Here is a 22,806-nt window from a genome sequence, read left to right as displayed (position 1 = left end):
CAAGTTATAACACATTTTAACTTAATCTGGTACCCTATAATCTATGGTATGCTAGAATACTTTACTAGCTACTTGTATATTATGCATGCCCTTTTATATTACGTTATGCTAGACTTGCGAAACGTGATAATTCCAAAAAATAGTTACTTAGACTAGTAATAGTAATATGTAATGTAAAAACCCAAAGGTCATTGTTCAGCGTGCATGAGGTGGTAGTATTAGGCTAGTAATAGTATATGAGATACTGGATGGCCCTAATGACGGCCTATGATTCTATGAATAATAGACTGCCTTACACCTAGTCCTTTTGGGCATGCGCAGCAGGATACATGCAAATTGCAATGCTATCTTAAATCTTTTGTTGGGTTGGGTTGGGTGATCCTCTCCTCTCCTCTCCTTGTCCTGTTAAAAAACTTAAAGCTAGCCCAATGTCGTGCAAACCAAGCCCATCTTCAGATTTATCTCTGGCTCTGGCACAACAATTGAGCCCATATATTTGTTGAGATAACACGCCCTAGTCGTTAATTAGTATGGTAATTGGTCATGACTGATGATTGATGATTGAATTGAAGAGTTGCAAATTCATGAGTCGTGAGCTTTCCACGTATATATATATATATATCAGAAAGAATCTGTCGCTACACGGTGGGCCATAGGATGCTAATCTTGTCTACAACAGACGGTGGCAATAACCAACACAGACATGTGGGTTTCTGCAGTCAAACAGCATCCATGTTGGAAGGTTTGATATGTATCATGCACCCCCAATATATATACACACATACATACATGCATATATAGCTAGCAGATATCTGGCTGATATGATATGATATAATATAACAAGCTGAAAAATGAAGATTATGACTAAATGATTAGACATGGGAGATCAGAGCTAGCCTAGGTAGCAGATATCTGGCCATGTGATAATTTTTATGGGTTTATTTATATATGTGTATAATTGGGACTTTACGAGCCAAATTCGTGCATATATATAAAAACTTCACGTGATGCTCCCGATGGACCATGTGCTTTGGAGGTGAACGATGATTGGGTTTGTTTTGAGGTTGACATGGTCTGCATTGCAATTTGCATGTACAGGAAGGAACAGAGATGATGATATATGATCTGGCTTTCCAAATTAATTGTGTGCCAAGTGCCAATCTTTCAGAGACTAAGAATATTATATTATATTTACCCTAAATTCTCTTCTAATTAACCTTTTCCATTAATACTACTGTTGGATCCGAAGCGTATATATCCAGGACCGGGAAGGAATTAAGGTAAGGTCTTGGTTTAGCTAATTAATAACTTGGCTATGTGTAATATGTTAACATCTCCATCTCCATCTCCATGTAATCTTCATTGACAGTACTGTAAGGAATACAACAACGTACGTACGGTACGACGATGATCAATTGCAACTATATATATATGTGTGTGTGGGCGCTCTTGCATGCTGGCTCATCGCCCTCCTCTAATATTAATTATATGCGTATATATGTACGTAACACAGAAACATTAAGGTAGGAAGGATCAACTTCAGGACTTTCCAATGGTAAATAAATTATATAGGGCTCTTCTTCTTCTTTCTCAGTGCATGTGTGCATGGTGGTGGAAGTAGTACTGCATATATTAAAGGCATGCATGCATCCATATATATATATATATATATATATATATATATTTTTGAGAGAAGAATGCATCCATATTATATTCAAGAAAAATAGCTATATAGTAACAGTACGTACTGTTTCTCGCTAGTGTCTCCGTACCAAGATGTGACTGAAGACTGGAGTTGATATATATCTATATATGAATTTGTTATATACGCTCAAAACTTCTGGTTTTGCTTATGCCTACGCTAACTTACTCCAACATCCACTTGCCCCACCTGTCCAAGGCAAGAATCATATATATACAGGCAGCGCAGGCCATCAACACACACACACACACATATAAATATATAGAGATAAGAGGAAGAGGCAAAAAGGTGTGGACTGTTTTCCTCTATCGGCACAGTTGCAATTAATGGCTTTTGGGATGAATAACAAGCTGCGCATTAATACTGCTCTGGTTGCATTTATGCTGCTGCTGCTGCTGCTATTCATCGTCGTATACATAGCTGATGATGGTAAACATTATATATGGTTAACTCTCAAATTAATACTATACTTGTTGATCATGTTCATGATATATCTAATTGTCAAAAACTTCTTTAAATTAAGTCCTTCAATTATTTATAACATGACATTCTTTTTCTTCTTCTTGTCACTCACGCCTATATATATAGGTACAGGAACAGGAGGAGTTAATGACAAAGTTGCAAGTCTTGTTGAAGATGAAGCCGCCAAGACCAAAACTACCAAAACCAAAACAAGGCAAGAGAGGGGAGAAGACTTGGACTTGCTGGTCATGGATTACACCCCAGCTAGAAAGAAGTCCCCCATTCATAACTAAATATATATTTAATTATATAATATTTATTATAGTGAGAATTAAAAATGTAAAAGTTTTATTTCTTAAATATTTATAGAAAACTATGTATTATAGCAGGGTTCAATAAGACCCGGGAAGGAATAATGGTGTATGCAGTCGTATTTATTTGCCACGACTATATACGTTCCATTGCATGGCAGAATTAAACTTTTCAATATATATATATATATATCTATCTCTCATTTTCCTTAATTATTATCTGCTGCTAATTTGTGAGCCAGCCAATTAATTATACACTGACTGACGTGACAGGCAATGATCAAGGATAGTTCTTTTCTGTGTTTTGATTGAAGGAGTTAGTTACTCACCCAATTGCTTGAACTTAAAGATCCCTTTCCTCTCCTTCCCGCCCATTTCTCTCTGGATTCGTTGTTTTTTGTTTCTTTGTTTTGTGCTGTGAAAGCAGTCGTCGTCAAACGTTGTCGTTGCCATGATATAATTGTCGTCTTTTGGCCTATGTATGCAAGGATTTGGCTCCAATTGTCAACCTTCAATATAGGTTTGGAACTATGACGTGGGGATGATGTCAGGTTGGGTCGATTTCAAGTTTAACCAGTGCGGCACTATGGCTCTCTTCGGGTTGCTCGAGAGAATGTGGAGCAGTGATCTTGTTTTAGTTTAATAACTCCCGTGAAATCTTTAGGAGTTTGATGATGTGGTTTGTTTTGTTTTTTGTTTAGGATTTTTTATTTCCTTTTGGCTTTTGGCTTTTGGCTTTTTGATACAGATTTGTCGTTTCTGCCGTTGTGTGGCAAATCTTTATTATATATTTGAGTACATGTGCTTATGATTGCTGATTCAGGAATTTTAGTCATTTTTCTCTCCAGATCAATTCAACTTGTTGAAATATTTTGTCAGTGGAGGGAGAAGTTGGCAATGTGCTTCTTCCAATCCAAAACTAAGAGACCATAGATTTTGGTTGTTCACTGCCATCCTTATTTTTTCATTATTGTAAATTTAAGGAATTTGAAATAAAATACTTCATCTTATTGTTACATTTGAAGGATTAATAGCTATGCAATTAGACTTTGCCATTAATTTCTTTCCACAAGAATGTCTAATTTTCAGTTCTGTTAGGAAGTACTTTTGGATTAATAATAAAAAAAACCTAACTGAAAATTGGAATCAAAGCCTATATATATAGTTTGAAAGAGCAGGAACTTTGGTATTGAACAATTAGGCTTAATAAGTAGTAAGGCAGGCATGGATATATATATATATATATATATATGCATAATGCACCAATATGGACAGATTTTAGGTTTCATTGTATCTTTCTTGTCAACTTTTTATATGGATTCCGAGCTACTACAAGAAATTAAAAAACTTAAACAATACATGTGTTTTCTTATATATCTCCTCTCATCTCCGATGAATTCTTTCCTGATTTTGTACAAATCATTGCTCCTCTGCCCCAACGTCTGGCATGGCCTTACAATTAATGCTTTATATGCAACAGACCATACCAACCTCGACAAGAGCGGCATGAGGAATGTTGAGAGCAACTGGAGGCTCTCTGCAATTTTTATCACAAAACGCATAAGTCATGATCAGCAAGCGCTTCAACACGTCTGAGCCATCACGCACTGCTAAATGCACCTGCCCCAGGAAGTACGCTGTGCCACTCTCCCTTGCATCTATTAGTTCTTGCAGCTCATCCCTAACAGATGCTCGCATTTTCGGACTCTTCGCGGGCAACATGAACCGCACCTTTTTTCTCATCACTGAACCCAAACCACTCTCCACTGCATCGGCCACCATTGGAGCTAGCTGAGTTTCAATATTGCTCACCAAGCTCACAGACTCCTCATCTGAGTTTGTTTCATTCAATGGAATCAAAGCGCTTCCATCAGCTGGTGGCTTTCCAACAACCACCATTCTTCCTTCTGATGAATTCAGGGATTCAAACTCATTTTCTTCCATGGTAATGAACTCTCCGATTGAACTAATAATCTGTTCTTCAAAATTATCAGTGTCCCTAATAGGATCACAGTATCCATATCTCACGACACACCGATAAATCTTCAAATCTTTTGGGCCAACCCTGCCAATAAGATACCTCCGACTTGCAGGGACGTAAGGCATCGGTAGGGACTTGAACGACACGAAGATCAAAACTTGGTGAAATGCAGGAAGGTTGGTAATGAAGTGTGAGAAGAAAGCTGGAATTCCTGTCACTATATCAGTATAAATGAAACCAATGCCAGGAACCCTGGTAACCCCTAGGCCTGGGCTAATATCAGTAAGCCATTCTGCAGATACCTTGTTTTGTAAGTCAAATTCGAGCTTCTTCTTGGTTCCATAATGCCATGAAAGCATGACTGTCAAGGACAATGCCAAAAGGACAACCAAATACCAAGCTCCCTTATGGAAATTCAACATACAAGCTGATACATACATTACCTCAATGGATCCAAAGAATATCAGACAACAGACAGATTCAAACAAATTCTTCTCCCAGTACAGGGCAATTACGAGTGACATGAGACAAGTCGTTACGAGCATTCCAGAAATTACGGCCAAACCTGTGGGAGATTGAGCTATTAATATCTATCAGATAACAGCTATATGTAAATAATGAAGTTCCTAGAGAGTATGTCAGGGGTTGCTATACTGGAACCCTTGTACAAAAGAATACAGAGATTGTTTCGAATGCATACCTGTGGCAGAACCAATTCTCATAATATCATGGAAACCAATTGTAACAGCGAGGCTTAGAACCATCAATAGCCAGTTGATATCAGGAATGTAAACCTGCCCATGTATCTTATCTGATGTATGAATAACTTTTACTCTGGGGAAACAACCAAGTGCTAGGCACTGATTTATGATGGAAAAACTGGCTGTTATGGTTGCTTGGCTTCCCACAACTGAAGCAAGAAGGGATAATGCTATGAACCAGTGGCGAATTCGGTCTGGACTTTCCATAAACAATACATTCTTTATGTTAGATATCTAAAGTTGGCAGATGAAGCAACTAGTAAAGAAAAATAAGTGTGCTTACGGGGGATGGATTCACTGAGATGATTGAAATCTGCAGCATGCAAGTTTTTGGAGATATATGCAGCCTGGCCGGCATAGCATAAAACAAGGACTGGATAAATCAAGCATACAAATGTAATCTGCAGCAGGACACCATCCACAAGTTCATTTTAATTTCAGAACACACCTTGATATAAGATTCAAAGAATTTGAGATATATCAAAAACCTTGATCGATTTCTTTCTGAAATGACCTAGATCTGCAAACATTGCCTCTGATCCTGCAAAAGGTACTGTGTTTCAGGATCTAATGAAAACATCTGGTTCCGAATAAAATTACAGCATTAATTAAAGATAGTAAAATGAAGCTCATGGGATCTTAATAAAACCTGCTACACACAAAACGATGCTGCCTAGAGACCTCCAACTTTTGATTTCAATGTTCTTAACAAATCTGTACATGTACATCGGGGAGACAGCATGGATAATTTGTTTGTTCCAGTGGAAAATGTTATATATACCGCCTCCACCGATAAATATCAGCCAAATGACAATAATTGGAGCAAAAATAAACCCAATTTTATGAGTCCCATAGTGTTGTAGTGTGAAGAGGCACACCAATATAGCAGATGCCGTTGGAACTGGTACATCTATAACAAATACAATTCCAAGTGAATAAACAGATTAGCTAAGATATCCAAGTCATGACCAATATAGTAGATGCAATGGGAACCAGATAAACTTTGGCCATCATGATTGACAGGCTCAGAATGTGTTGTGTTTATTTTCCAGGTGCAGTGTGTATTTCTCCTTTTAGTTTCTCCGGTTTCTTTGCTTTCCATTTTACTGGACATGTGTGCAAGAGTGCCTCTACAAAAATTATGTTGAGTTATCATGAAAAAAGTGTTCAAGCTTCCTCAGGTCACTGAACAGGAAACAACATAAGCAAAGAGGGTGGAACAGATGCAGTGGAAGTACCTACTTGATGACAAAGTACTCACATTTCTCAAAAGCATTTGATATGGCCTCCTGTTTTCTTGGTGAAGATGAAACTGGTAAGAACCACAAGATACAACTTAAGTGTCAGAGTAATGATTGATTATATAGCTATTAAAGGATGATTGAAAGAAATATATACTTTTCTAATTGAAGTTACGGCTAGGTCTTACATAAGTGTGCCATATCTGACATTGATCTTTGAACACCCGATGAAACTGAATACACTGAGGAAGACAAAGACAAAGAAAACGAATCATTCAAACATCTAATCATATCTGACATAAGTTTAATGCAGAAATCGAATTTTCTTAGAAATTTCTAATATTATTTAGAAAAATTGACGAGGAATGCCAAACCAGATAGAGCTGGGGTAAGCACCCCAACACCGATCGTCATGCAGGAACCGAACAGAGCAAGGAACAACATTAAATAGTGGCTACTTTTATGTTTCTCAATGGCTCTTCTAGCCCTTGATTCCACCTTTATCTTGAAAGGACTTCCCGTCTCATAATGCATAACCTCATTAGCACTTGTGTCATTTGGAAGCAGACCCACTTTAGCATGCCTACACAGGAGTGAATACAAAGCAAAAGTACCACCTACAAGATGATAAAAGTGAAAAATTATTGCACAATCCTAGCACATAAATTCCTGTCATTAGGAGGATAGTAGATAATTACCTTCTCCATTGTCATCAGCTCTTAATACTATAAAGGCATACTTGAGTAAAGAAATGATGTTAATAGTCCAGAAAATACAGGAGAATAGTTCATAAACAGTCTCCTCTGATTTGATATCTTCTGCATTCATTGTCCCAAAGACATATAAGGGAGCAGTACTCAGTTGACCATAAATTACTCCAAGGCTCTGAAATGACAAAAGAAGCGTATGCTTCCATGTCTCCTGTATATTATATGAAGTCAAAAATTAGATGATAATAAGGTGAAGCTCATGATAAATGCTGCGCTTGTATCTCTATTGCTTTATGACTCATTGTGGGGCAACACTAAGGCACTGAATGGTAACCTTGTACTTCTTTAGCTGGAGTTAGCATCAAGAAGCAACTCAAATTGCAATTTAAATTGGTCCGGTAAGTAATTAGGAGCATTTCAACACCGGCACATACACATGATGGATATAATGATGTACGCACATGCATTTTTTCTTTTTTCATATTGAGCATGTGATCTGGTGATCTGCAATCCCAGAATTGGAAACAGAAAAGTTGGTAAAACCCCAATTGATCAAATAAAACAAGCTTATTTACGACACCAACCTAGGTGAAATGCCAGATATCGAGCTCCAATTTGAAGACTAAATGCAAAAGGAAATATACTGTAAGCAGTACATATCATGGAAAGTTTGGATCTTGGCTTTTTTTCCTTTTTTGCTCTTCATGGTAAAAGATCAAAAATTACTAGCTACAGAAATATCAGGGCAATACAAATCAACTAACTATAACAACCCAAAGAGAGAGATCATGGGTCAATGCTTCTGCAAGTTCATACATCCATTTAGTACCAAAGCAGGCAACTTTCTTAAAAGAAAAACAAATAAGTAAATAGATTATAAACAAAGTTTTGTACTTGAAAAGAAAAACGGAAGCAAGAAAGTAACCTTGAACTGGTTAGCAGAACCGAGCTGAGGATCCATGTATGATGTATGTATGTCTGAAAGGAGTAGACAGATTGGAAAGAAAAGATTAAACTGAATTCTAAAAAATGTGTGTTGATTTATATATAAATGAAAGACAGAGAGCTGGGAATGCCAAGCGACTTACACAATGCCTCGTACACGGAGTTCACAATGTAAAGGATTACAACTTACAGAGAAGAGAGAGAGAGAGAGAGTAGTTGATAGTTTTGTTTGAGGTGATACAATTACTCCTACTTCTAACCTTACCAATAAATAAAGAAGACGGTCTGTTTTTCTGTTTTTAATTTTTTTAAATTTGTGGTTTGTGGAGGGGATATTTTTATATCGGTAGTAGAGAGGGAATGCCGGACTGAAGGCGACGCCTATGATTTTGAAATAAAGAGTATGAGGAGTTTATTAAATTTATTATTATTTTAAGAAATGCATTTGTATTTAATTGATAAATGATAGAAGGCAAATCACATCCACATGGCTTTCCGTTTGGAGTTGGTGTTTTGGGTAGGAACCGCCCACATGTTGTGTGAGCGATTATTGATTTTGCATGTTTGCAACTTACGGACTGGTATTTTGTCCAACTTGACTTTAGTTTGTTGATCAGTTTCTCTAACTCATCATAACGAGAAATACTTGCTATCTTTTAACGCAATTAATCAAACTAGTTAAAATCAACCAATCAATAATGAATGAAAGAAAACGAAAGAAAGGGATCATCTTTCGTTCTTCCGGAACCCAAAAACAGGTCACCAAGAAAAAAAAAAGGCAGACTGCAGAATATCAGAGTTCGCATAAATCATAATTTATAGGAAAAGTGAAGACTTGGATTAGATGTGTGTCATCCATAAACCATGTCTAAGAAATGCAATTGCGAGCAACCCAATAACTGAATTCTGCCATTGATATACGGTGGAAGCAAATAATTAATTCCATGCAGCCATCTTTCTTTCTTTCTTTCTTTTTTTTTTTTTTTTTTTTAAGGACCTTTTTTATTGAAAGGGGCGATAGCATATTAAACTCACACACACAATACGGATGCTAGGACTCGAACCCAGGACCTTAACTGAATGAGTAAATACTCCAAACCACTATACTAATGGATCCTTTTTCATGCAGCCATCTTCAAACCCACTTCCTCACCTCACAGTTCAATTTTAAACCCTTATTGCAAGTTTCCAACAAGATCCAAATTCCTTTGACAAGTTAAAAGAAGACAAAAACTAGGTATATTAAGTAGAAACCAGCCAACGGGATCTAGTCCAGTGAAAAAGGACCTTGACATGCAGATCAGAGGTCTTAAAGTTCGAATCCCCAGCATCATAATTGTGTATGTGTGAGAAATCTCACTCCCTAAGGCCCCGTTTGGTTTACGGAATGGATTTGAGGGAAAATCACTTCCCATGTCATTTCCCAAGGAATGGGAATGAAAGATTCATTTCCCACATTTGATAATATCGGGAAAGTAACCAGGAGATTTCACTTTGTTTCCTTTCCCATGTTTGTTTTGAGTAGGAATGGAAAACAAAGTTTATATAATTTTCCAATTATACCCATGTTAAATCAAATAAAAAAAGAATGTATTTAATGATATGTTGTAATTATAAATTGTTCATAGGGACAAATAGTCATGAAAATTGTGTATTGAATGTTGGCTCATTTTCCTAAACTTTCTCATGATGAGGGAAAACAAAACTCAAATTAAGGAAATGACTTCACTTTACCCCTTACTTTCCCATGTGCCAGATAATCATTTCTCATGCCTGGACTTACCAAACATGAGAAAGCAATTGAATTCTCATTCCCAAGCCTCATTTCCCATGAATGAAATGGGACCTAATTAATAGTTTAGACTATAACTTGTACTTTTAGTACTTTAAAAAAAACAGGGAAACCAGAAATTTTGACTGTAGCTTTTAAAAAACCATAGCTATATAGCTATTTTAAACAGCCATAGCTATATATCTATATACTTCTACCCTAACCAAAATTGACCATTTACAGAATCATGTTCTCCCACACAGCAGCACTAGCAACAACCCAGCTGCCTCCACAAGTATGACAATGGAAGATATCAAAGCAGATAATAGAAGGCAATAAAATTTTGACGGCAGCCCAACTAAAATCCAAAAAGGATTCTATTTGAACCAAAAAGTCATTCAAATAAGATGGATAAAAGAATACTTTCATGACAACGATAAAATTGTGGAGCCAACTGAACATCTCTTTGGGTTTCGGCTAAAAAACGATTCATCCAAATACAAAAAATAAAAAAGCCAGGGTATTTGATTTACTACCAACCCCCCTTCCGCCGGTACTAAAAGTTATCAAAATATTGATCAATTGCTTCATTCTATCTTTTATTCATAAGCCTTCTCCCAGTCATCAACCACTTCAGATGTATCTGCAATATTTCCTCCATGCTGCTGCCCTCCTGAAGTCGAACCACTTGCATTTGATTCCAAAGCCGGATTTAAACCACCCAAAGACTGTTTTCCAGAGTCCTCAATGCTAGGAGATACAGAAGATGAACCCAAAGCTACATCACTGTCTAGTACACTCCATCGATTTAGTGAGGCAGTGATTGGAGCTTCTTTTTTCCACACAGATGCCTGCACATCCGCGGAACCACCAGCCCACTCTTCATCACCCCATGAATCTTCCCTCCAACCAGGCTCCCTAATGACAGCCTTCTTCCATGGATTACCCCTCAGCGCTGTAGACACTCCTTCCTTAGCTGTCCCCAATCCAACCCAAGCATTAGAACCCGATGATGCCACAGATGCACTGCCATTTGAGAGAACGTTAATAGCCCCGTGATATAGTGTACCATTATCCAACCTCCTCATTGCGGTTGCTGCTCGAGCAGGATCATTGAATACAGCTAATGCATTCTTATCATTCAACCAGACTAACTCGCATTCCCCACCAAACCTCAAGACCAGTGCACTAATATCTGCATCTCTCGGCAGATCAGGGAAAGAAACTACAAGCCTGGGATCCATGTCTACTAAATGATCAAAAGCAGGAGGCTGGGGTGCATTCACTGTCGTCGTACCCTTAACCCCAATCACCCGAGCTGGGGTTTTGGATTTAGGCGTAACATGAACCACAATAAATCGCTTGGGCTCCCAACCAGCGGATTGAACTGCAAGCTTCCATCTTTCAGCAATCATCCTAACAACATCTCTCTTCTCCTTCAGCATTGGACAGAAAACATGAACTCTGAGGCCACTTGTAGGACCTCTGCTCTTGCCAAGCACCAAGTACTTGCATCTCTCCTCCACAGATAATACCCACTTGGCATCACGTCTAAAAAGGTCTGAAAGCAACTCAGAAACAGCAGAATTCTCACCAAAATGGAGTGCATCCAAGTTTGGAGAAGCTATATCAAAAGCATCTGCAAGAACCCGTTTCCGCTCCAACTTAGCACATTCATCATCACACATAAATTTCCTCTGTCCAAGTGGGATCTTCTTGGTCGTTGATTCAATTGGTTGAAGTGGTGCTGGCAACCTTTGGATAATAGAAGCTTCATACACAGTATCAGCCTTGAAACTAGCATTGCTGCCACCAGAGTCACAAGGAACATTTGCTGTTATCCGGCCACAAGAACAAGTGATTGTGACGGGGAAATCACATCTGTTATCAGGACAAGGAGCATACGGGTGACATAGTGCAGTACATGTATGCCTGCAATCTCTCCTAGGAGCACCACATGTCTGTCCACAAGAAGTTTTTGTACCTGGTTCCACTGAAGAGGAAGTATCACAAGGCGGTGGGTGACAAGTCCTGCCACAAGCATGCATACCACACTGCCTTGTCTTCCCACAGAGCTTGTTACATTTGATGTCCCTCGACCCACAAGGAATGTTCCTGAGGACGACATGCCCACCGATGCACTCCTTTGCCACAGGCACTGAACAAGGTGGACATTCTCCAAAGTGGCAGCTGTGAGAAGATGAATGCCCACAAGGCTGAGGGACTGAACATGGGAGCTGACATGATGGGGGAGGTGTACCACATGGCAATGGAGGAGGGATTGAAGTCCTCCCACATGCACAGGTTAAGTCAGCGAAGATTGTATCAAGGCAGGGAGGGCAGTGGCCACTGTGGCAAAGTGATTCACAAGAATGCTGCCCACACCTTAACTTCTTCCCACAAGGCATAGAGCAAAAGTGAGGATCCCAATCCCCTGAGAGAACATTATTCGAATTAGAAAGAGGACAGCACCTCTCACTGCAACGGTGCCTTCCACAATTCTTCTTCCGCCCACAAGGCTTATCACAAGTAAACTTGTCAATCTCCATTGTGGTCTTAAAGCATTCCACAGTCCGAGAAGTTGATCCACAACGGCATTTCTGGCTCACTTTAACCAAACAAGGTGGGCAATCCCCAGTATGGCATACCTCTTGACACTGGTGCATCTCACAAGGGAGGGACTTGCCACATGTTTGTGAACAAGTTGGAACTGGATCCAAACAACTCTGTCGTTCCCCTTGCAAGCTTGTTTTCCCACAGTGGCATGTCTTAATCTTCGTTGGCATTAAATTGCACTCTCCACAGGGGCCTGGATGGCAAACTTCACCGCAGGCATGATTACCACAGGTAAGCTTTTTTCCACAAGTGGAACTGCAAGAAAAAACACCGTCTTCTGCTTTCACCTCCCCCTTCACAGTCATGTCTCCACAAAGAACAACCTCCACCTTTTTCTTGCAAAAGCAAGAAGCATCAACCAGAACTTGGCAAGGATCACAAGGACCCACATGGCAAGTTCTCTCACAATGGTGACGCAAACAATCAAGAAGCTTATTACAATGCTGGCCACAAGTTAGAACAGACGTCCGGTCTGAGCATCTTGTGGTAATTACTTTCTTTCCACAAGGGCATAAACGTGGCGGGGCAAATGCTTTACAAGGAGGGCATGGACCCGGGTGACACTGCAAGACACAAACATGAGGGCAAAGATCATCCTCACTCACACCCCTGCCTGGGACATCCCTCTCAAGTTGCTTCCCGCAAGGCTCACCACATGAATGTGGTGTCAAATACAAATCTGAAGGCGGGTCTGTCCTCTTACCACAAAAACAAACATAACGAATCTCCTTCGAGGATGTAAGCTGTACGTACTGACATCCAGGACACCGCCAATTAAATCCCTGATTCTTCCCTGCAGACATGTCGATAGAAGTGGGAGCTCGAGCCCATTTCTTGATGCAATTCAGATGGAAAATTGAGTAACAGCTTGAGCAAGACCAAACAGGTGCAGACCTCCTCACCATATCATAACATATCATGCATTCAACAGTGCCCTTTGTCAATTTATCCTGAATTTCTTGCACAAGCTGAGGTAAATTAGAGTCCTTCAATCTAACCTCCTCCTGATTCTCGCTCCTTCCCCTCTCCCTTCCATGGTTCATTGGCCGACCCATATGACCTCTAGAAGCATTATTTCCTCTGTGCTGCTGCCGACTCTCTGATGGAGCAGAGCTATAATTGGGCTGTCCTACATTCCCATTCGGGATGTTTGAATTGAAGCTTGGAGGTGGGTTCACGGCAGCAGTGGTAGGGTTGGATCCTCTTGGGACCCACTCTCGACGAGCAGACTGAGCGGGCTGAGGAGGCTGAGCAGGAAACCTGGACCTATCCCTTCGCTCATTTGGGACCTGAGAACTCATATTCTGCGAAACCACCGAACCCTCGAGCCTCCTATTCTCCGACAGGGTGCCGAAATAGGCTGATCGAACCCAAACAAAGACCAAAGGGATTCACAAACACAAAAGTTTGCAGTAACTGCATCAAAAAAACAATTGAATCAGATTAGAAATCAATTAGTTTTTTAAAAAAAATCAACAAACACAAAACCCTAAACATCCAGGAGTTTAGTAAACTAAAGCCCTACGGCCATACCCATAGAGATGCACCAAAGTGAATTCTTAAATTTTGTCCGAAAACGAATTTAATTCGTATTACTTTCTAATCCTAATCAAGCTTGAAACTTTCCAACATATCCGAACAAAGAAACAAAACCCTAAAAGCAGGAACAACTAAAAATCGAATTGAAATGAAAACAATATGAGGAAACAAAAGCAAAGGCAAATCACCTGATCGGATAGTCCCAACTGATAAGAAACAGAGAGAAGATTTTCCGGCACTTCTCTGAGTATCTCTCTAGCCTTCCTCAGGTGTTAAAAATGCTCTCTCTCTTTCTTTTTTTTTCTTTCCTTTTTTCTGTTGTTGTATGGTGGGTCCCCGTTTTGTGTTTTTATGAGATGGATATTTTTGCAGTTGGGTTTGTCTCAGAAGGGAAACCGACCCAGACCCAGACCCAGACCCAGAGAAAAAAGAGAGAGGAGGGTATATATAGAGAAGGGGAGAGAGTTGTGGCTTGGGGGTTACGAAAAAGCGAAAGGGGAAGGCGGTGAGGGTAGTTCGTCACCGAAATCGCAATCGCGTGTTCTCTGACCTTTCGTTTACTGCCATTTGTTTAAAGTCCTCTCCAAGTATTTGCGTGGTCGCCACACCACTCTGCCGCCAGTCACACCATCCAATCCATCGCACAGGCCCATGCCTTTTCTTCATTGGGCCGGACCTGCTCATGGGCTTTCTTGAACAATTATTTGAAAGTAGACCTTGCAATATTATACATGACCTGCGAATATCCGTTATCCAGCCACTTCCATACCCGTTATTCAACAGGTCGTGTTAGTGTTTGGTATTTTTCACCCGTTAACTAAAGGGTAAAAAAGTCGAATGACATGAAAATAACAAATGCGATCCGTTTGCTAGTAGGACTTGAAAGAATCAAATCAAAGTGCCTTCCATCCAAACGAAGGAATAAAAAGAAAAGAATCAAATTGGCTTGCAAACTGACAAAGTGTATTTCACTAAATAAATGCAGTAGCCTCGCCGGCACTAGGAGAATTGGGCAAGAACAGATGAGAACCTACTCTTATTAGGAAAAGACTTAGGGAAGTATGTCATCAAATCAAATTCCACAACAACTTATGATGTATTGGTTTCAGTTTGGAACTTTTAAACGTAGATAGATGCCTTAGCCTAGACTCTTATTAGTTAGTTAGTTTTCTGTCTACCCTTCACTCTTCTCCAGGAATAGGATAGATAGATATCTGATAGATGCCTGCAATGCAACCCGTCCCGTGAAGGGTGGTGTTGGTTTGGTTTCTTCTAGTAAATGTAAAACAAAGGAAAACAACAACTTCATTTGCAACTTTCTTTAGCTCGTGTCTGAATCTCAATCTCAAATATGATGACCTAGTTTACCTAGCTTGGATAAACTTTACTTGCTCACCCTGAAATCCAGAATTTCGAGTAGACATGTGGTGTGATGCAAATTGCACTTCCATATTTATTATTTCTTCCTTCTTCTTCTTTTTAATTAATAATATTTAGGACATAATTTAATTATTTATTTATTAGATGAAACGAAACGGGTCTGCTAAATTTTCATTAGCATGCAATGCATTGTGTTTATAGGTGTCCAGGTAAATAAACAGTATTCATTCAGCTCTCAGCACCTGCCGTTCATAATTAATTATTAGTTTAGTGATGCTAATTTTCCATTTTTAAATAGAATTTCTTTTTCGGTTGATATCTATGATATTTATTTCACACTAAAGAAACTATTTTTTGTTTTTGTTTTTTTAATTTTTGTGTGTGGTGATATTTTGGTATAATAAAACAAAGATCTTTGTAAAAAGATTTTCATATATGTTAGGCTTGGAAAATAAAGAAAAAAAATTATTTAAATATAAGCTGTTGCTTATTTTTTTTCCGTGTCACGGACGTAGTAATGAATTCTCAACATCAAGAGTGCACTATGAAATAATACAACTCAAACCCAACCCAACTCAACTCAACTCAACTCAACTCGTATTTCTGAAGAGTGTGACTCTCTCACTCCTATTTATGCTACATTCTTCACAAAAATACGTTATCATTATATTTTATCAACCCCTAAGCAAAGCAAAGAGCCAAAAGCCAAAATCTCAAACTCTCTCTCTTCCTCATCCTATCTTGCATTCTTTCTTTCCTTTGGCTTTTGTTTGTGAAAATGTCTCTGCTCCTCACTGATCTTCTCAACCTCAACCTCTCCGATTACACTGAAAAGATTATTGCAGAGTACATATGGTTAGCACTAAGCTTACTTTTATTCCAATCACTCTCTCTGTTTCTCACTTTTCCTTCTCTCCCTCTCTACTCTTCTTGTCTATGTTTTTCTGTTTCTAGATTTCTTTTTCTTTTTCTTGTCTATGGTGATAAGTTACTAAAAACTCTGTTTTAGCATGTCTTTCTTTCTCAACTAGCAATTTTTTCAATCCTGGTTGTGTTACTTGTGTCATGTGTATGTGTATGGTTATATTTTCCAATGGGGTGATAATTAAATGAGTATACTGATTTTGGTATGGTTAATCTTTTTATAATCATAAAACAGGATCGGTGGGTCTGGTATAGACATCAGAAGCAAAGCCAGGGTAACTTCTCTCTACTTATTCATTTCCTGATAAATCGATACACACACAAACAGATGATATGTATTAATTTGTTAAAGTTGCACTAATTTGATTTTGTACGAGGCAGACTCTTCCTGCACCACTTAGCGATCCCTCAAAGCTTCCCAAGTGGAACTATGACGGTTCTAGCACTGGCCAAGCTCCTGGGAAAGACAGTGAAGTCATCCTATAGTATGCTATTTCTCTGTTTCTCCCTGTTTTTCTCTGTTTTTCTCTGTTTTCATCCCTCCCTCACTCTGTTTTTCAAGTCTTACTAATGAAAACTGCTTTCGTTGGTGCTTTAAATATAGTCCACAAGCCATTTTCAGGGACCCATTTAGGAGGGGCAACAATATTCTTGTAAGTCCCCGCTGCTTTGAATAATTAACAAGTTTCAGGGACCCATTTAGGAAGGGAAGCAATATTGTGTCGCAGTAGAGTTGCATTTAGTTATTTCTTAAAGTTAAAGAATTTTGATTATTAATTACTTGAAGGTCATATGTGATACATACACCCCGAATGGAGAGCCAATTCCAACCAATAAGAGGGCTAATGCTGCAAAGATTTTTAGCCATCCTGATGTTGTAGCTGAAGAACCCTGGTGATAAGTTCTACCATCCATCTTCAATCTTGATTCTGTTTGCAGTTGGTTCATTTCTATATTTGCTCTCTTTGAGTGGTTTAATTGAACGTAAAACATACAGGTTTGGATTAGAGCAGGAGTATACTTTGTTGCAGAAAGATGTAAAATGGCCAATTGGGTGGCCTCTCGGTGGATATCCTGGACCACAGGTGACAAATTATCATATGAATCTTGTAATATTTACTTTACAATCAAGTATGAATCTCCTTGTTTATGTGAAGATGTAACTGGTTTTTTTGTTTTCGTTTTCTTTTGTGAAAATAAAATAAAAGCAGGGGCCATACTATTGTGGGGCTGGAGCTGATAAGGCCTTTGGGCGTGACGTTGTAGATTCTCACTACAAAGCATGTCTTTATGCTGGCATCGACATCAGTGGCATCAATGGTGAAGTTATGCCTGGCCAGGTTAATATACATATACACATGCATATCGTTTTTGTGTAAAATCTTCTCTTAAATTTAGCTTATTGCTTTGCTTCTGTTGTATATACTGCATATAGTGGGAATTCCAAGTTGGACCTACTGTTGGCATCTCTGCTGGAGATCAGTTATGGGCTGCTCGTTACATTTTGGAGGTACTATAATTTATAAACCTACCCAAATGAACTGTTTTTTCCCTCTCTGGTATAATTCTACAATGAATGTGCTAAATCATATGTGATACGTTATTATGTACTGTCAATACAGAGGATTACAGAGATAGCTGGAGTGGTGCTTTCCTTTGATCCCAAACCTATTGAGGTCAGAAGAGATATCCAAATTTTCTATTATTTCGTTGGCTTAAAATCTGTATTGTTTTAGCTTCATTTGAGTTTGAGGGTATGTGTGTGTGACCAGGGCGACTGGAATGGGGCTGGTGCTCACACAAACTACAGGTAGCACTTGAAATATTATGCTTGCTTTTGTTTTCATTCATCGTCATTTTGGAAAGTGTTTTGATGGGATGTGATGCTTCAGCACCAAGTCCATGAGAAGCGATGGAGGATATGAAGTTATCAAAAAGGCAATTGAAAAGCTTGGGTTGAGGCACAAGGAACACATTGCTGCTTATGGGGATGGCAACGAGCGCCGTCTCACTGGGCGACATGAAACAGCAGACATCCAGAGGTTCATATGGGTAAATTAACATACTTGAGCTTATTATACACCTTGTTTGCATTTGCATTGATTTGTTTTGCTTAACGGGTTGAGAACTGAGACTTGACAGGGAGTGGCAAACCGTGGAGCGTCCATAAGAGTTGGGAGGGACACGGAGAAAGATGGGAAAGGCTATTTCGAGGATCGGAGGCCTGCTTCTAACATGGATCCTTATGTTGTCACTTCCATGATTGCTGAAACTACAGTTCTCTGGAAACCATAGGCTTACATTTTCGGGGTGGTGAGGGAGTGGAAATGAATAAATTGTATCTGGTTTTTGTGTTCCTCTTCCACCTGCAACCAAAACCACAAGTTGTGTGTTTAACCTTGTGATTGGAGAAGGCTTGTCTGAATTGTGCCAATACTGGATCACAACAATAATATTTGACATTAAAGTGATTGGAATTAGATCAATGTTCTTCCCTTTGTGATGGTTTTACTGTTTTTTTCTTTGAGAATAATTGGTGATAATGTCTGGTGATAGTACAAAAACTACAAAAGACAACTTTATTTACAAAAGGGTCACCCTTAACCTAAATTTACAGAGACTGGAAGAGCCAAAAATGATATTCTTCATGAAATTGCAGTTCAAACTTTGTTGTTTTTCAAACACAAAAATGGAAAACTGTTGTTTTCAAAAAATTACATGCATAGATAGAGATGATGATGATGATGGCATTTTGTACACGTGAATAGCCGAAATTGCAGGGGACACGGAAGCTTTACTTTAGCTTATGAAAGTCTTTGCAGGCTTGTAGCCATTTTTGGGGAGGGGAGAAGGGAAGGAAGTGCATTGATGTGTGTGCAGCGCTGCTACCACTGCATATTATTTATTTGGTGCCAAAAGCAATTGTGTTTGTTCCCAAAAATAATAATAAACACAATGAGATTGCACAGACTGGTATGCGGTCCTACCATCTGCAACTGCTGTCTTAATAATATCTTGAGGAAAAGCTTGCGTTTGCGGCAAATTTGCAGTCTTTTTAAGTTGTTAACAATATCCATCCACGCCTCGGGCTAATATACACAAAAAACGTGTCATGAAATCTCCACACCCTCAGGCTATTTTGTTGAATTGTTAGGTGTAACTAAAATATAGAATCACTAGTAATTTGTGTTCAAAAATAGAAAAAGAACAGGTCAATGATGGTGATCAGCATAAGATATTAGTGTAGGTTTGTTTTGTACATAACATTTTAAAGTATATATTTTAATATTAGTTGGGAGAGACCCATCAGCAACTTTGACCTTTCATTTAAAACCTAGCGCATACAAACAATCAAGATTGCCCGAAGTATAGTCTTTCCAGAATACTCAATCAAACTTGAACTTTCTTGCTACCAAACACAGATATGGCGCCAACCTTTTGGTTGATCATGAAAAGAAAACACCAATCGTACCTCTTCATAGAAGAAAAAAAATGTACAACAAGAACCAAGAACGTCCAAAGATCAGTACTTTCTGAGATACTAACCCAACAGCACACATGATTTCTATTATATCTTTAGATCACCAAAGAGCGAACAACTTTGTATTGTTTGCTAAAGTGTATATGCCTCAACATGTACATATTTTCTAAATAAGAGAAAAAAGTGAAACACAACAAGATTGGTGGGCTTCCTACTTGATCAATCTTGACTGATTTATATTCTATGAAAACAATCAAATCTGCAACCTACGATCCTCAAGACCAGACAGCCAAATTCAAAAAGGAGCAAGACTGCCATATCATTAAACTAAAATATGTATTATTTACAAGGGGAACATGGCCAAAAAGTACTGGATAAAGAAAAAAGAAAACAAGGGAGCAAGAGCCACAAAAAAAAAAACAGAACAAAACCCTCTGTTTTTCAATTCTAGAGAGATGCATAGACCATCCACCAAAACCCCCATCTTCGCTAAGCTCCAAGAAACGAGGACTCCTCCTAAGAGTCACCAACAGAGATGGGTCAGCAAGAAATTCCCAAAGGGGATCGAGAGATCTGCCTGGTCATGGTGATCTCTCCAAGGACAGGTCTCATCTCTGGCTTTCCCGGCAGCCAATCAATTATTTTCTCGGATTCTTGCTTGATCTTTCTCACTTGACTGTGAACAGGAAAACCCATTTCCTCAAAGCCTTCCCTCTGTCTGTTGTTGTTGTTGCTGTTCCTGTTCTCCATCTCCTTGTTGTGGATTCACAGAGGCTCTGCTTCCAACTATACTTATCCTATTTTTTCCTAGCTAGTATATGTTTATGTAATATCTGTATGTAAATCTTAAAGGACAGTTGAGAAGCATGTGGGTATATATAGAGCAGAAGGTCGGGTCGATTAAGAAGAAGATCAAGTATGAAACGTGGGACGGCAAGGAAGAGAAGTTTGGTGGAAAAATATCAAATCTTCGGATTAGTTTGAGTCGACTCTTTTGGACCTCGTTGACACGTAAAGTTGTAATCCTCTGTATTCCATCACATCATCCACACGTTGTACAACCACTTCTAGTCCAAGATCAAATGTAACTCTCAAGTCATTCACATGTGTGCTTCCCTGCGCTAGATTGATCGGACGGTCACAAAATGGATATTCACAACTACATTATGAACTTCCTTCTAGATGATTTCCCTCTCTTCTCTCTAGATATTTATCTTGAATCTAATCTTAATTTCAATTATTTTCTAATCTTGGTATTAAATCCTCATAAATTGACGGGACAATTAGTATTTACAAAATTAGATGGATCTCCAAATGGGAAGGCATATCCACTTATGATCTACCAATCAATGACGACTTAGGTTTCGCGTATCACAGAATTTCCTTTTAAAATTGATTTGAAAGGTTTCGCGTGTGAACATCAAATTTGAATGGATATCTTGATGTCAAAATTTTGTATTATAAATTCTCTGTTGCCATGCCAAGAGGTTTACCAAATGAATACCAAACCATCTTTTTTTTTTTTCTTAGGGCCAAAGATTCTATTATTTGACTGGTCCTTAGATTGTCAAATTACTCTAAATTGCCCCTGTTTTTTTTAAAACAATTATTTAAATATATTTATTCCACAGTTTTACTAAAAAGTTTGGTCCCCTTGGAGTTTGGCTCGAAATCGTCGGTTCAGTCAAGTCAACGTTCAAAACCCATGCTACAACAGTTCGACTATTCACACCAGCCATCTCCGTTTATTTCAGGGTAAAAGTCAAATATTCGTGTTCGGACATGGCTACTTTCGTCATTCCACTTAATCTTACGTTGACGTGGAACATCAACGTGGGCTTTGACGTGGTGGGTTGGGGCGGTTAAGTTTGTTGATAGGGCAGCCGGCAGTCGTCAGCGTGAAGTTGCAAATTGTGCCACGTGGGTCGACCTCACCGGCTCTTTACTTCCACGCCATGGGCCATCAATTTGTTTTGATACACATGCATACGTAGGCCCATCGTTCTTTCATCTTTTCGTATCGGCTTGTAAAACGCAAACGACACAAGATGTTGACACGTGCACATGCTGGAAGTATGCATGATTATTGTTAATTTTTTGTTTTTTGTTTTTGGCGTGAGATTTAAGTCTCGTGGTAATTTACTCCAACACATACTAATTGTCTAATTTATTCATTTTGATTGAAATTTAAGCATTAGATTTGTATAACTTTTACAAACATTCTTAGACACATTGCATTCTTTTTCAGCATTAGTGATTTGCTATCTTTTATTTTTTTACTTTTTTCGAGTAAGACCTAAGCATGAAGATGATGAATTCCTCGTGTCCAATATTCACTTGTCCCATCACACTAGTTATTTTCAACTAATTATAAATGATTACCATGTTGTTCATATTACGTAGAATGATTTTAAATTGGGTGTTTTGGGCATGTCACCATTAAAATAACAATATTTCCTTCTCATCATTTGTTTCTTTTTCTTTCATGTATGGGTAATTTACTTATGTGGAAAGCAACTTTTGATTATTTTGATTTTCTTTATTTTAATGCTGTAAACGAAATAAACATGATTACTATTAGCCTACAACATTCAACTTGGATTTAGTTAATCAACAAATGGTGTTGATTTTCGATAAAGGTAGTGATACGTAAACACATGTTTTTTTTTTTCCTTTAAAAATTACAATCATTTTTTAATGGGGACAAATGTAGCCTATAGCTGAGGTGTAATCTTTAAGTAAAAAGATCGTAATGGGAGAGGATGATGAAGAAATTTGCAATTGATGGTGAAAAATGATGGTAAGCAAATAGGTGTTTTTTCTTGAAAATAGGTAGAGATCAATTTAGCTTCTCAATCAAAGACTTGACGTGAAGGAATATTTTTCAAAGCTGTTAAGAGTGTTAGGTCAGCCTCAAAACAAACATCACTGAGGGCTCACCTAATTTCCTCCAATGTCGTTTTGAATCCTTAAATAGGACTT

General features: G+C 38.5%; 3 protein-coding genes and 1 long non-coding RNA gene across 5 annotated transcripts; 2 read left to right on the top strand and 2 right to left on the bottom strand.

Moving 5' to 3' along the window:
* LOC109949284 lies at positions 1,968-2,669 on the top strand. The gene is made up of 2 exons (XR_002271855.1): positions 1,968-2,131; positions 2,291-2,669. It is a non-coding gene; the product is annotated as an uncharacterized LOC109949284 (long non-coding RNA).
* Positions 3,719-8,712, bottom strand: LOC18777721 (potassium transporter 2). 2 transcript variants are annotated; one of them, XM_020564959.1, is made up of 12 exons: positions 8,257-8,712; positions 8,094-8,146; positions 7,157-7,379; positions 6,833-7,075; positions 6,647-6,700; positions 6,460-6,529; positions 6,211-6,347; positions 5,867-6,127; positions 5,706-5,758; positions 5,501-5,618; positions 5,157-5,411; positions 3,719-5,021 (listed from the first exon to the last, which is right to left on the bottom strand). In XM_020564959.1, exons 2-12 carry the CDS (start codon positions 8,127-8,129, stop codon positions 3,943-3,945), a joined length of 2,529 nt encoding a protein of 842 aa, XP_020420548.1. In that variant the 5' UTR covers positions 8,130-8,146; positions 8,257-8,712; the 3' UTR covers positions 3,719-3,942. The 2 variants fall into 2 exon arrangements, with proteins under 2 accessions (XP_020420548.1, XP_020420549.1); XM_020564960.1 differs by lacking the exon at positions 6,211-6,347 and having other exon boundaries at positions 6,479-6,529.
* LOC18776159 (NF-X1-type zinc finger protein NFXL1) lies at positions 10,226-14,472 on the bottom strand. Its single transcript, XM_007210851.2, has 2 exons — positions 14,228-14,472; positions 10,226-13,916 (listed from the first exon to the last, which is right to left on the bottom strand). Exon 2 carries the CDS (start codon positions 13,799-13,801, stop codon positions 10,484-10,486), a length of 3,318 nt encoding a protein of 1,105 aa, XP_007210913.1. The 5' UTR covers positions 13,802-13,916; positions 14,228-14,472; the 3' UTR covers positions 10,226-10,483.
* Positions 16,071-18,829, top strand: LOC18776656 (glutamine synthetase nodule isozyme). Its single transcript, XM_007209231.2, has 12 exons — positions 16,071-16,274; positions 16,579-16,618; positions 16,725-16,828; positions 16,948-16,996; positions 17,131-17,237; positions 17,341-17,428; positions 17,555-17,683; positions 17,779-17,853; positions 17,966-18,019; positions 18,116-18,153; positions 18,236-18,395; positions 18,486-18,829. Exons 1-12 carry the CDS (start codon positions 16,198-16,200, stop codon positions 18,636-18,638), a joined length of 1,074 nt encoding a protein of 357 aa, XP_007209293.1. The 5' UTR covers positions 16,071-16,197; the 3' UTR covers positions 18,639-18,829.

This window comes from Prunus persica, chromosome G5 (genome assembly GCF_000346465.2).
Source record: "Prunus persica cultivar Lovell chromosome G5, Prunus_persica_NCBIv2, whole genome shotgun sequence".
NCBI lineage: Eukaryota > Viridiplantae > Streptophyta > Magnoliopsida > Rosales > Rosaceae > Prunus > Prunus persica.
This window is presented reverse-complemented; position numbering and strand designations above follow the sequence as displayed.